Below are 15,398 nucleotides of genomic sequence, written 5' to 3' on the forward strand. Positions count from 1 at the left end.
GTACCCCCCCCCCAAAAAAACAACAACAACAACAATAACAATTAAATAAATAATTAAATCACTGCTCTAAACACATGCAAAAGTATTAATAATATCCTTTTTTTTTTTGGGTTTGTCTTTTCCAGGTGACATCACACAGAAGGGCTACGAGAAGAAGCGCTCCAAGCTGATTGGTGCTTATCTGCCCCAGTCGCCAGGTAGAACTCGTTCAGTCGTAGTGTGTGTTTAACAGACTCGTAGGAAAGTATAACGTTTCTGGGTCAAACAGAGCTTTTTGTGTGAGATTTGCCGAGCACAGGGGGGGGGGATTTCTTGTTCCACTGCGCTGTTTCAAACCATCTGACTAGTCTAATCTAATCAGTTAGTGGGCACATCACTAAAAATAACAGCATTACAGTTCACTATTGTGTTTTCCCAGTGAAGCATGTGACTTTATACGACTGCTATCTGGCACTTAACCTCCTGTATGTGCCTCGAAATTGGATCTAGTCCAATAGGCAAGGACAGGATTTAAGATGTGGTTTCATTTAACACACACACACACAAAAAAGAGTTGCGCTATACGATTAATATTGGAATAATATACATAGCAAAATCACAGAGCTCTTCCATCTGACTGACAACCTTAAGAAAGCGCTTAGAAATGACTCTCCTAATTTTGGTCCAAGTTAGTCTTTGTGTTGTCCCCATTTTTTAGCTTTATACAATTTGCTGAAAAAAACATTTGATTGATTGCAGAGTTTGCGAATGTCTATTTTCGCATATCGCCCATTTTAATCATTCCACATTCCCACTTACGACACTGACATGGCCCAGGCACATCAATCTATCAGTCCTCATGTAATAAAACTAATTGTGCAGTTGGAAGCATTGTTAGGCCTGGGCCACTCCTCCAACAGTGCTGCTTTTGTCCTGAGCAAACGCAGCAGTCGCTCCATTCCTTCGGCCTGACGTGGTGCTGGGCCCACGCCGCTGCGACCGGCTCTGTTTTATATTAAAGCAGTGCAGTTTGATAACTACTGACCCGGTGGTCGCCATGCTGTCGCTATTGACCGTCTGACAACTGGGTTAATCACAAGAGCCGCAGTTATGTTTTGTTAATATTTCCACGTGATGTACTGTATATTGTCTTAGTAAAACATACTAACCCTGCCCTATGTGATTGTTGTTGGCTTTTACTGTAGGTTAGTACGGAGCTAGTTCTCACTCATCAAAAATATCCATAAAAAAATCTACAAAAAGCTTATCTAATCCAATTGCACTGCTTCATGGAGCTTTTCCCACACAAACAAAGCTTAGACCTGATTTTGGGCAATGGATTTAAATGATATGAGGCTTTTTCAAACTGTCATTATATTTTTATCATCATATTTGAAGGATTTTAGTCATAGTTTCAGACTTATTAGCTACTTTTAATTAGGGCTGTGCAATTAATCGAAATTCTATTACGATTTCGATTACAACAGTAAACAATAACAAAATTAGCATAATCGCAAAAATTTGTTCAATTTATTTTATTTTATTTTTTTTCATTTTTTTTTTAAATTCTTTTTTTTTGCAAATTTTCATTTTTTTTGCAAAGCAGACTTGCGTTATTTCTGGCCGCTGGGATTATTTTCCCTTCGCTTTTCCCGTGCCGTGGCTCATGCTTTTGTCTGACATAAAAACAAACGGCGCTGTGTGATGATGTCATCAGGCCGCACCGCTCAGTTTACTTGCGCAGGTGTGAGGGCTGGCCAGCAGGGGGCAGGTGTGAAACAGGGACCTCTCTTTAATCAAGGCGTACTTGAAATCATTTGTACTTTTATGACTCTCTAGAAAACATAAAATATCATCATAGTGTTTTGATTAATTAATAAATAAATACAAAAAATAGACTTTTTTTTAAAGGCAACAAATAATTGTTTGAATTATCGTGATTTCAATTATGACAAAAATTATCGTGATTATTATTTTTTCAATAATCGAGCACCCCTACTTTTAATATAATTGTTGAATTGCTCTGTTGTCGGGGGCTTTGTGCCACGACAAACAGGTCCTAGGTGACGGGTCAGACAAAGAGCGGTTCAGAAGCCCCTTATGAGAGACCAGCAGGCCCGGTTAGAGTCGTGAGGCCGTCCTCCCATAGACCCACCACCTGCAGGAGGGGCCATAGGGGCTGGTGCAATGTGACTTTGGCAGCTCCAACAGCTGCCCCCACCACCCGGAAACGGAAAAGTGGAAGAAAATGGATGGATGACTCGGGCAAAACCAAGACAAGCCAATCATAGCAGGGGAGGCGAGAGTTAATGGTGCGTCATCTTCCTTGCTAGGATATCCCATAAACCAGTGCTCTCCGGGCCGTAACCAAAACAGCGAAGGCCGCAACACAACGATCTTTTACCAGTGCCCTTTCTTCTGCTTTAAAGGGACTAGATGCAAGTTTGCCATTTTATACTCACCACTGCCATCTCAGGTCATTCGTGTTACTGCACCTTCTATATTAAGCTCGGGCATGACGGCAATTCGGACCTGAATTAAAACCTTTTTGAGTGACAGTGCAGGATTTTAGAGGCAGTTGTGGTGAACAGGTCTGGGCTCATCCTACACATTAGGACATTGCTGGAACATGTAGGGGGAGGAAAATACATTATTCTAACATTTTTAAACTCCATATAGTCCCTTTAAATGAGCTGGTCTTGTCCTTAAAGCCACTGCAAGAAGCTGCTCTGAGGGCTTTCACCAGAACATTTACTCAACTGCACGTGTGGTCTATAAAAAATCATGGCGGAGGACGTGAACGCAAAGTGTAGGCCGTTTTGTGTTTGATTGGTTTGCTCTCGTTCAAACCGGGATCGTTAGCCCCGCCTCCAGTCTCGATTTGGAAATTGCGTCCTTTATTTACTCAAGGGCATCTAGGACCAGGCCTTTATTGGAATCAGGCCACAATTAGAGACAGGCCTTTATTTCTATTTGAGCAAAACCGACGACCAGGAAAACGAAGAAAAATTAGATTTGTGCCCATTTGCACCTAAAATATTAGGTTCATTTATTAATTAACTTTGCAAACCCTCTCCCAGCGGCTGGATCATTGATGCCTTTTATTTTGTCGGGACAACAGGAAGTGTTTCGTTGCTGTTAGCGGAGCTTTGACATCAGTGTCACTGCAGGTTTCTGTTTCGTTTTTACCGCGGACCGGATTATTTGTTGTTATCTTGTGTAAAAGGCGAGTTTAGACGGAGCGTTTGTGTTTGTGATCGATCATGAGACTGACCCGAGAGAAGACGAGACGCTCGCGCTGATCGGAGGAGTTATTTTGAGGCGTGGGACTGACCTGCACACGGAGCAGCTGGACGTGCTTTGAAGACGCGATGGAGACTTTATTAAAACCTTGGAGGGTCACACGACATTTGTTGCTTTCCCTGTTTCCACAAATAGTCACTGGAAGTTTGAAAAGTGGCTAAATCTGTGTCAAAGTTACGCTCGGAACAGCTCCACTCCGCAGCGTCCCCCTCGGCCCGGGTTCCCGTTTGTTTACTTCCTGCACGTGAGTTATCATTTACACGAGTATGAGACAAATTCCTAACATGGGGAATATTTCTACCGCTATAGTTTCTAATAAAAGCCCCGGCCTGTTTTAGGGACCGGCTTTAATTTGCCTCCGCCAGCCGCGAACTCGGCCTCTGTTAGAGACCCGGCCGCTAATGGAATACAGTCCAGTATTAGAGAATTTACGGTACATAAACAAAGTCAGTCTGACTTTATGCCAAGCTAGGAAAGCATGACCACTGCACAAAACCCTCTCCAGCACATCCCGACCATTCTGAATAGTTTTATGATCGTCTCTTTCACAATGTGAGCCCGATGAATCCTGGCATTGTCATCGTGAAATGTGCCCGTCATTCATGTGAGTCATTTTGGTAGCATTTTCTCCATCAGCGTTCGTTTTGAGTGCGTGTTATGTTTTATTTTAGTTCGGTCTTTGACACCGCAGAAGACGACCCCGTTATGAATGATGAACGAGCGCCTTCTTTAACGGCGACCTGACATTTCCCGTAGAGCAAAGAGACGTGTAAACATAACCCCAGACAAATCACATCATCTCCTCGAGCCCGTGCTGCGTTCAACGTCCCTCCGATAATTTCCTATTCAGAGCCAACAGTTTGAGGACGCCTCCGTTTCAATAATTCACTTGCGCTGTTGTGTTGGCTTTCCCTCGCAGGCTTTGATGTCGGTTAGACGCACATAACGACCGACAGCGAGATGAAAGTTATCCAAGGCGCGCTGTGAAATCTCATCGGATGAAAATTGTAGAAATGTAAAATGTTCATGAAGTTTTCTGTTCTCGGAGTTTGATGTTAGATTCCTGTGTACAAAAAAATCACTTTTTTTGGCATTTCTCCGACAGCAGGATTGTGAAACTTTTCCTTTCTAAAGTGACATATAAAATAGAGGGGTCAGGGGCGGTGTGTCCAGACCAGGGCCGGCGGGGACAGACGCGGCCGATGGAGTTTTCGGTGGAGCTTTTTACAGCAAGTTTCAAAATTCTGAGCACCGTGAACAAAATCAATGTGTGAGAGGAGAAACAATAACTGTAAAACCTCGGGTTGAGTGTCTGCAGGGGTGTGACAATACAGTGCGATTTTTGCGGGACGATACTTTTTATTCCGATATCTACGCTTTTGATGACGTCATGCATATTGAGGCGGGCAGTTTTCCATCGCTTTCACGGTCAATAGAGGCCAATAATGATCAAGCCTTCAGTCAGAACAGTAGAGGCTTCACTCGGACAAAACTCTGTCACACAGATATATTACACTTAATGATAGTTTTTATAATTATAAACAAGATTAATCTGTGGTTGATTTATTCCTTTTGAAACAGGACTGTGGTTTCAAAGTGATGCCACTGACTGATTAATAGACCCATTGTCAATGAGTAAGTCAAGGATCATCTATTCACTTATTTAATGAGGAAAAAGGGTACAAAGCACATAAGTATTACAGCACAAATTTGAACTATATTGATACATGTGATCTGGTTTAATTCCATATCACATGTAAGAATGTATCGATATATCTTAAATATCGATATATCGCCCAGCCCTAAGTCCAGTGCATCATTATTTTGCACCTGCTAAGCCAGTTTGCTAGTACTATGCTATATGTATCGTGTAATTATTAGTTTTGCACACACTGTATCACAAAATTGCTGAGGTCTGACATTTTGTAAAGCCAAAAATTAAAAAGATTGTGTTTTTGTTTAACATTTAAAGGGCACATGTGCAAAATCGACTTTGTTTTTAGCTTCGAACCAACATGCAACGTGTTTCCCTCGTCAAAAACATACTCAGAGTAGTATTACACTTCAAGTAATCCTCTTAACTTTGGTTGTTTCTTCTTCTGCTGCTGCAGCGCCGATCTGCACTTCCTGGTTATGTTGCGTCGTATGAAAAATACAAAAACTGTCACAAAATTGTTTTTAGTTCTGCAGCTAATGTGAAGTTGTGCTATGTCATTCACACTGCTGCCTGCAGGGGGAGCTCCAGACTTGCTCATCACCAGCCCTGGCCTTTGTATTTTATTTTTATTTTTATTTTATTTATTTTATTTTACATCAAGGTATCAGGGATCCAAAGCCTCTTTAAAGTAACGTACGAATATCATTATTGTAATATTTAACACAGTTATCAAATATATATATTTTTTTTGTCATGTTGTGCAACCCTTAAGAGTGTATCATTTGTGGTCGAGCAAACCAATAAGATTCCTGATACTGAACAATGAAGGAACAGTGCACCGATTCATCTCACGCGTGGGGCAACTGTAAAGTCGCACATTTTCCCAGAACGCTCGTAGATCCATTGCAGGAGGGTCGTTATATGGTCAGATAATCCACTTTGAGTTTTCCTCGGGAGTTCCCGAGCGTCTCCGGGCCGGGATGGGAGGTCTAATGAAGACAGAAGACACCGGGAGCGTGAGTGAGGCTGGTGTGTTCTCGTGGATGTCCGTAACACGGGGGTATCACTAACAGACTGTATCGACCGGTCTGACGGAGGTGAGGCGTCGGGTGAGGATAGGTGTATGAAAGAATACAGGAAATTGTGCCGCAATCTCTACATCTCAGTGTGAACAAGTTTGCCATGAGCTCCCAGAGTTCATCGCTTTGCTTTCTCTAAAGTTAAGTGGTTTGCTTTTTTTTGGGCTTATCATCGTTAGTTTCGTTATTAATATTTCCTTTACAGTTCACTGTCACAACAATCGTCCATAGCAGTAAAAGCAAATCACGAACATGAGCCATATTCTTAAAGTGGAACAACAGCCTAATTATGAGCGACGATACACTTTTGATGCAATGGTGATTGCGATACAACGTATTAAATGTAATATTCAATATTTTGTCCTCAGAGAATTGAATGAGAAAGTACAAGTTGAGTTTCCAATTTTTTTTAAAAATGCTATTGCCTATAATACCTTATTTGAAAGCTAAGACCTACAAAATTAATCAAAATGGATCCCTTTCCTTGCGTTGTTGAAGCCTTTTCATTTGCTTTTTGTCCATCATGATGTACTAGGGGTGTAACGGTACGCTAAAATTGTATTCGGTTCACAGTTTTGGAGGGCTCGGTTCGGTTAATTTTCGGTACAAATAAATAAGAACTAACAAAATTTTTCTTTTGAAATGCTGCCAATACACAATAGAATTCTTGCATAAAATAAATAAAAGCGACCCATGTGGGTGATATCTTAAATAAATTGCACTCTTAGAATGAAATACACATTTTGTAACATTTAAAATAAAAATTTAAATACTGTAAGTAAGTGATACAGTCAGCGCACTCAAGCGCAGCTTGTTGACCACATCAGTTTGAGCTTTGTCATGAAGTGCTGGTAAAACTTTTTGGCTGAAGTGCGGACGTGATGGGATATTGTAGCGAGGCTCAAGACTCTTAATCCAATACTTAAAGCCAGCGCCTTCAACAATTGAATATGGGCACAAATCCATAGCGATGAAAACACCTATACCATGCGTGATTGCTTTTGCCCGATCCGAACTACAGGGGTTGTTTGAATGCCGACGTTAGCGTGTTTGCACAAGGCTGCTTTTCTTCAGTAGACGTGGTATTCACATTCGGATGATGACATTTTAAGTGTGTTAACATGTTTGATGTGTTGCCTGCTGCAAACCCGATCTCCGTGGAACAATGTCGGCAACAACTTTGGCTTTATCCACTCGTCTGTCCCCGTCATGAGTTTTAATGATGTGGAGGGTCTTCAAGCTCTGGCTTCTCTTTCGCTGTTGCCATGATGCCGTTTCTCTCAGCTGCTCATGCAGCTTCAATGTACGTCACTCAATAGCGTCCGTGCGGAAACTCGCGTAGGAACTTTGTTCCGCGGCACTTAATATGACGCTAATAATAAATTTACATTATTTAATCAAAATAACGCACCGAAACGGTACGCAAGTGGACCGAACCGAACAGGCCGAACCGAAGCGGTTCAATACATCCCCGTGAACCATTACACCCCTATGATGTACATTATGACATCCCTTTTTATACCTCGCATCAACTTAAAAGTAGGATGCAGTATGTAAATATTTCACAAACAACCTACAAATAAACTTAATGTATTCACAGTTTAAAACTCTTTAAACAGGATGTGTTGCTTTTGTACAGTATAGGTTTTTTGTCTCGGTTCTCAAGCCATGCAGTTTAGGGTTGCCACATCCTCTATGTAATACCAGCTGGCAATGAATCTAAATATACAGTATAATTATGGCAACCCAGGATCAGAGGCGGTCGAGCAAATTTAGAGTTTGTCCTTGATTTGTACTAGAGTTTTATTTTTGTTGAGAACTTACAACTAAATATTACTCCATTACATTTGAAAGATAGAGTTGTAATGCACACTCCAGACCAGTAGGCGGCGAGGTGCAGATGCATTGCCAAATGTCACTGACTCAAGACAAGTAAGAAGGTTTGTCCCCGTTGTGTTGCCGTACAGATGGAGAATTTGGGTGAACTTTTTGTGTTCTTCAAGCTTATATTTTCCCTTTTTTTAAACTGACCTACACTTTTCTTTACTTTCTATACTTCAGTACTTTCGCTTAAGTACACTCAACTTTTACTTTTTTTGGTATAATATTTGACCGGTAGTATCTGTACTTTTACTCAAGTAACGAAAGCCAAGCACCACCACATGCCCAGTACATCTATATCTTGTACCGCCATTTTACAAAGTGCATGAATATCAACTCCCACAGCCCTCTTTGGTCGAGTCTTGTCCTCCTGGTCCTCACCTCTCTTGTTCTGTTCTCTGTCCAGTTTCGGGGTCTGAAGTGGCCGTGGGACAGGAGAGGAAGACGCCGGTCACTCCATCTTCATCGTCCCGCTACAACCGCAGGCGCTTATCAGGCTCCCGGGATGAGCGCTACAGATCAGGTAGGACCCGCTGCTGCTGCTCTGGTGTCTGTAGTGTCTTGCTTTGATGAAGAGAAACAGGTCACGCAGGAGCAGAATGCAAGAAAGCTTTAGGTTTGCTGGTATGAAAAATCTAAGTATTAAGAACAGGTACCTCTCATGTCTTTAGATCCAAGTTTTGATGCAGTTGGTCCAGAGAAAGCTTTAAAGGAAGTGACTAGATTGTTTCAGCTCAAGTAAATGATTTTATTTTCTTGTTTTCCGCCTTATTTTTGCACATTTTTATTACTAATATTGTTCCTATTTCCTCCATTTTCCCCCATATATTCCTATTTTTTAATTTATTTTATTTTACACATTTTCTCCTTATTTTTGCCACAATGTCTCGAATTTGTCATACATTTCTTGTCATTGGAGAAGAATCAAATGTTGTAAATGTGCATCTTCCACACATTATTCTTCTGCTTTCTGGTTCTAGACGACAAATATTTTAGTATAGGTGTTGGAATCACAAACCAAGTATCGTAAAAGTTGTGGTATAATTTTTTTTTTACGGTACCCAGCCCTAGTCATCGTGCAATCCACCTTCTCGACTGGAGCTTACAGCCCTATAGGCCAGTGTAGCGCCTCATTTGAAAGCTAAGACCATACAAAACTCATCCAAGCTTCTTCCTTGTTTCATTTTTGTCACATTTTCGTTGCTTTTTCGTAGTGTTTTGGCTGCATTTAGTTCTTGTTGTGTGGAATGTAACTGCGCCCCAAAAATGTCACATATGTATAACACAGAGTTGATTAAAACACAGCTAAAAAGGATGAAAATGACAACCATAATGGAGGAAGAGTTTTGTAGGTCTTTCAAATGTGGCATCACACTGAGCTCACCGGCTGTAAGCTTTCCAGTGGAGAAGCTTCTAGATTTGGGTAAAACTGGAGTGCGCTTGGTTAAGACTATAGGGCTGGGTACCGTTAAATTTTTTTCGATACCGGTGCTTTAACGATACTTCGTTTTCGGTACCGATACTTAATTGTTTTTCATTTAGAACCATAAAACAGAGCAATAATGTTAATTTATTCTTTTCCTTCCATTTAATTTCTTTTACATTTGTATTAGTTGTTTGAGATGAAACTTCCTTTAACAACAGGCGGAAAAAAACTTTCGACGTTTCTTATTTTTTTCCCCCCATTGTTAACAATTTAAAAGAAAAATGTCCCCGCTAAATTTTTCTTCAAATTTTTCCCCAATTTTTTTTTTGTTTTTTTTTCTCTCCCAATTTTCCCCTTTTTTTCTCCATTTTTTCCACGTTATTTCCCTTTTTTGATCTTTTTGATTCCCCAAATGTTCCCAAATTTAACCCCACTATTCCCCACTATTTGCATTTTATGTTTTTTATTCACTTGTCTTTCACTTTTTTTTTCTTTTTAAATTTGTATAACCAACAGCATAAAAACTTGAATATAAAGATTTTACATTTCTTTTCGGTACCTGCTTTCCATACTTTTATTTTTCCGATACCGGTAGTACCTAAACCTTCATTTTTGACGCCGTACTGGTATCGTTTAACGGTACCCAGCCCTAGTTAAGACGGGGGTTAAGAAGTTCTAGGATCCAAACAGTTTTTCCCAGCCTACTTCGGTGACCCACATTTTCCCAGTGGATCCACATTCTTCTCCATCTCCTTCAGCACGACTCCGCATTACAGATATTGCCGATGCGATGGTTATCTTAGTGGCTGGCTCGAGATTGATCATTTCCCTTATGGCTCAAAAGTCTTACATTCAATCTCCTCCCTTTGTGGCTTATCTGCCACTCCATATCCCGCTAAATCTCTTTTAATTACCGCGACGATTAGCTCCGTTAATCACGTTGCTTTATTATGGGCCGGGAAGGGGGAAAAAAAAGAGAGATTGATAAAACTTTGTAATTTTCCTCGACAGCTCCTTCCTCAAACTAGATGTGGAGATAACTTTGGGGGCTGACATTAGCATATCAATAAGACGCTATTTCTTTTTTACTTGCTTTCAAACCTGCGGCGTGTGTTAATAAGTAAATCTGTTGTGCTTTTTAATGGTACAAAGTTTGAGCCTGATCACTTTATAGAAAGCCTTTGGAAGCAGCTAATCCTGCAGTACATGACCTTCGAATAAGGCATGCATAGATTAGAGCGTCTGGTCTAGTTTTTTTCTTCTTCTTTCTTGGAAGTGTTAACAGCGGGTAAAAATTGGGCCAGAATGTCGTAGTTTCATTTTTAATAAGACTTTCCAATGGGGATTAACCTCTTAACTCTGAACCGAGAGCATTTTCTCCAGTTCAGCTTTACCCAAATGCGGTAGGCCAGCCTCATTTGAAAGCTAAGATCTACAAAACTCATCTGAATGGATCTTTTTCCTCACGTCATCGGATTTTTTTTCCCCCATCGTTTTTTGGGAGGTTTTCAACTCATTTTTGTCACTTTTTGCCACTTTTTCATCATTTTGTCATCATTTTTTTGTCAATTTTTTGTTATTTTTTCGTCATTTTTTCGTACGTTTTTTTGTACGTTTTTTTGTACGTTTTTTTGTCATATTTTTTTGTCATATTTTTTGTCACATTTTTGTCATTTTTTTGTCAATTTTTTGTCAATTTTTTGCCACTTTTTTGTTATTTTTTTTGTAAGTTTTTTTGTCACATTTTTTGTCACATTTTTGTCATTTTTTTGTAAATTTTTTGTAAATTTTTTGTAAATTTTTGTGACATTTTTGCCACTTTTTCATAATTTTTTGTCCATTTTTGTCAATTTTTGCCTTTTTTTGTCTAAGTTTTCTCACTTTTTTGTCACATCTTCATCATTGTTTTCGTCTCAGTTCTGTCGTTATTTTCTCACCTTTTTTCCAGAAGCTTTTGGTTTGGGGTAAAGCCAAACTGGAGAAAATGTGCTTGGTTCAGGTGGGAGTTAAGGGGTTGAATGGGATTATGAGACTTTTTAATTCAGTTGTTATTCAAAACTTGCAAGGATAATCTGGAGTAAGCTGCATTTGATCTGATGCTGCTCATTACGAAAAAACAGGTAGGTAGCATTTCGTGGGTAGAACAAAGAACGGATTCAATTAATTTCCAACCAATTTCTGGAGGAAAACATAGCACCATCTGTGAAGAAGCCTCAAAATCCACCATTGACGACCTCAAGAGGTTCAGTCTGAAATCTCTTAGTTCTGGAAAACTTTTGTAAGGAAGAAAGGGTAAAAATCCCACAAACTAGCATCGGAAGACTCTTGGCTGCCCCGGAAGCGCTTAAAGCTAACAAACTTTTGCGTCCCACTGTATATAAAACATTTGGCCTCTTGTGGTTTCAATTGTGTGATTAATTTGACAATACTTTTCAGATGTGCACACAGAAGCGGTGCAGGCGGCGCTGGCCAAACACAAAGAAAGGAAGATGGCCGTCCCGATGCCGTCCAAACGAAGATCTTTGGTCGTGCAGACGTCAATGGATGCATACACTCCCCCAGGTAACCATGGCGATGTGGTTATTGTTTCCCGGTTATTAGTTACTGCATATGCTGGTTATGATAACGTTCTGGATATGATGTCTGCATGCGTCAGAGAAACCAGGAAATCATATCCCAGTGTTTACATAAGCAACTACTCCAGAGTGGGCCGGGGTTTATGACGAATGTGGGATAAACACTTTAGTGATGCTGCTAACACATGGCTTTTTCAGACATTTCTCTTAGGAACAGGCCACAGTTTTTCCATTCTTAGATATGTCCTTACCTGAGCTTAGACACGATGATACATACATGTCCGGTCTTTGTGCCCGTGGAAGAACTTGGTCGCTTCTAATTTCACCCAGTTTGGAACTGTAGGAATATACTGGGAGAGGCCAAATTCATTTTCACACGGCATGTATACCGTAAATTCTCTAATACTGGCCTGTATTCCATTAGCGGCCGGGTCTCTAACAGAGGCCGGGTTTGCGGCTGGCGGAGGCAAATATAGAAATATTCCCCATGTTAGAAATTTGTCTCATACTCGTGTAAATGATAACTCACGTGCAGGAAGTAAACAAACGGGAACCCGGGCCGTGGGGGACGCTGCAGAGGAGGTGATCCGAGCGTAACTTTGACACAGATTTAGTCACTTTTCAAACCTCCTGTGACTATTTGTGGAAACAGGGCCACAAATGTTGTGTGACCCTCCAGGGTTTTAATAAAGTCTCCATCGCGTCCTCAAAGCACGTCCAGCTGCTCCGTGTGCAGGTCAGTCCCACGCCTCAAAATAACTCCTCCCATCAGCGCGAGCGTCTCGTCTTCTCTCGGGTCAGTCTCATGATCGATCACAAACACAAACGCTCCGTCTAAACTCGCCTTTACACAAGATAACAACAAATAATCCGGTCCGCGGTAAAAACGAAACAGAAACCTGCAGTGACATTGATGTCAAAGCTCCGCTAACAGCAACGAAACACTTCCTGTTGTCCCGACAAAATAAAAGGCATCAATGTTCCAGCCGCTGAGAGAGGGTTTGAAATGTTAATAAATGAACCTAATATTTTAGGTGCAAATGGGCCCAAATGTCGTTTTTCTTCGTTTTCCTGGTCGTCCGTTTTGCTCAAATAAAAATAAAGGCCTGTCTCTAATTGTGGCCTGGTTCCAATAAAGGCCTGGTCCTAGATGCCCTTGAGTAAATAAAGGCCCCGGCCTATATTAGAGCATTTACGGTACTCTATTTCCCGGTTATGTGCAAGTTCCCGTTTCTTGCGAATGCGCCGTCAATCGTAAAGGTTTTTTTTAATGTTTTAACCAAGAAAGAACTAAAAGTAGTGAATATTTTAGATGGAAAGAATGGAACACCTTGAACACTACCAAGATTCTATTGCTGAACTCCAGCAGCTCCACTCTCTCCCTCCAGTCCCAACTTTAACGTTCTCCCAGTGCTTTGTGGTCCGTGTCGGACGGCAAAGACGGTCCCAGGACGTGTACAGTTAACAAATTACCCACAATTACCTGCCGCTGCTGTCGTCTGCGGATGCACAAAACATTTGGCCCAAAAGATGCACATTCAAAAGAACAAGCCCCAAAATATGCCATCGCGGTAAAAGCTCATTCATGCTTTTAATATTTTCACCATACTGTGCTCCAAACTATAATGTATGTGCCTGTGCAGATGTACCTCAATACAAGAAACCGGGTAAACAATGGATTTGAGTTTTCCCATTTCGCAGTGTACTCAAGTGACAACATTTGACTGCATTATTTCAAATACTTGTTCTTCTATCAGTGTAGAAACATATAATTGCAATGCAGTTTCTCAAAAGACATAAGGTCCACATCTTCATATTCCCCAGCCTGCCGCAGGATCCATGTCCCCAGAGTGTCTGCGTATCGAGCTGACCGTGTAATTTAGCGCTGGCCCGTGTAAGTTTCGGACACGGCCTCGGTCGCCACTACAATAAACCATAATCACCGTGCAGCACGCTGTGGAAGGAATTGTTCCGGGCGCAGTAATTGTAAACATGTAGCAGTTTGTCCAGAGTATTCTCCTTTGGGACGTCCCGCAGCAGGTCTGGCCTCTCTCTATGGCGTGAGAGAAGAGGCGTGAGGGCATTGTTTCCATGTCTCTGGTGCCGTCTAATGAGAAAGTTGATGAGAGTCCACGAATCCACTTAGCACTTCCAGAGCTAACAAAAACAACCTGGTGCTTGTTTGGTCTTTTCATCGGAGGGACGGCTCTGTACTTGTTTTTCTTTTGTTTTGTTTTTCTGGTCGGTAAAGCAGACATTTGTGGGAAACGTTGTTAGCATTGCCGCGATGATAAAGCTGTCATTTGCTAACACTAATCTAAACGATGTGAAATGTGTTTATAAACTGTTCACCGTGAAGAAAAGGGATGATGCAAAGGTCGAATTTTTGTTGCTTTTCTTTTGCTTTTTTTTGTCACGTTTCTGTTGTGTTTTTCTTTACAGCCTATAAATAAGCCAGTGCAATGCCTCATTTGAAAGCTAAGACCTTGTAGTGGCAGGTAGCTTTAAAATAACCTTTAAAGGAATAGGCCACCGTTTTTTCATACTGAGATATGTTCTTACCTTAGCTTTGACGAGTTCTTTAGGACCTGTCTGATCTTCACCCGTGCCTTCAGTCACGTAAACACAGCACAGACGGCGTTAGCATTTAGCCTCTCCCTCTCTCCACTATAGCTCCAAAACAGGTCAAGATAGAAGCTACCAAGCTCTTCCACGTTTTCCCTATTTAAATATGGTTACGTGAAGTGTTACACTACAAAGTATAATTACACAAAATTAAACAATGTGGATTTTCTAAGCGGATAAAAGGGGGGACTATATTGTAAGGCGTAATAATACCAGGAGTAGTTTGGCATCTGCACAGTAGAGTGAAGATTACTGCGTGAATTTCGAACTACTCCTGGTATTATTACGCCTTACAATATAGTTCCCCCTTTTAGCCGCTTAGAAAATCCACATTGTTTAATTTTGTGTAATTACACTTTGTAGTGTAACACTTTCATGTAACCATATTTAAATAGGGAAAACGTGGAAGAACTTGGTAGCTTCTATCTTGACTTGTTTTGGAGCTATAGAGGAGAGAGGGAGAGGCTAAATGCTAACGCCGTCTGCGCTGTGTTTACGTGACTGAAGGCCCGGGTGAAGATCAGACAGGTCCTAAAGAACTCGTCAAAGCTAAGGTAAGAACATATCTCAGTATGTAAAAAGGGTGGCCTATTCCTTTAAAAACATAACTTTTGCTTTCTTATTCAATTATTAGTATAGTTCGTTACGATTGATATGTATTGCGATACGTATCGTATCAGGCCCTGTGTATCAGGATACAGTTGTATCGCAACTAAAGTGTATCATCCCAGCCTGAGCTGCCGTCCTCTCCTGACAGACTTCATTGTCCACTATTGAGCAGTAGAGTATTGCAGCCTGTGAAAGAAGTTTGTCATTATCACAGCAAAAGCGTATTGCGATATAGTGTATTTCCCAGGCCTAAGTTACTAAGC

At 41.0% G+C, this 15,398-nt stretch overlaps 1 protein-coding gene across 3 annotated transcripts in view; it reads left to right on the forward strand.

The window, feature by feature from the left end:
- dip2cb (disco-interacting protein 2 homolog Cb) overlaps positions 1-15,398 on the forward strand; it is a gene marked incomplete at its 3' end in the record, with an annotated part of 159,535 nt that overhangs the window by 84,195 nt on the left and 59,942 nt on the right. For 2 of the 3 annotated variants that reach the window (XM_079569110.1, XM_079569111.1), the window contains exons 2-4: positions 126-197; positions 8,306-8,422; positions 11,762-11,887. In XM_079569110.1, coding sequence (XP_079425236.1) covers positions 126-197; positions 8,306-8,422; positions 11,762-11,887 — 315 coding nt within the window. The remainder of the gene's footprint in view (positions 1-125; positions 198-8,305; positions 8,423-11,761; positions 11,888-15,398) is intronic. The other variant, XM_079569112.1, reaches the window with a different exon arrangement.

The sequence above is a fragment of the Gobius niger genome (genome assembly GCF_951799975.1).
Source record: "Gobius niger genome assembly, chromosome: 13".
In the NCBI taxonomy this organism is placed as follows: Eukaryota; Metazoa; Chordata; class Actinopteri; order Gobiiformes; family Gobiidae; genus Gobius; species Gobius niger.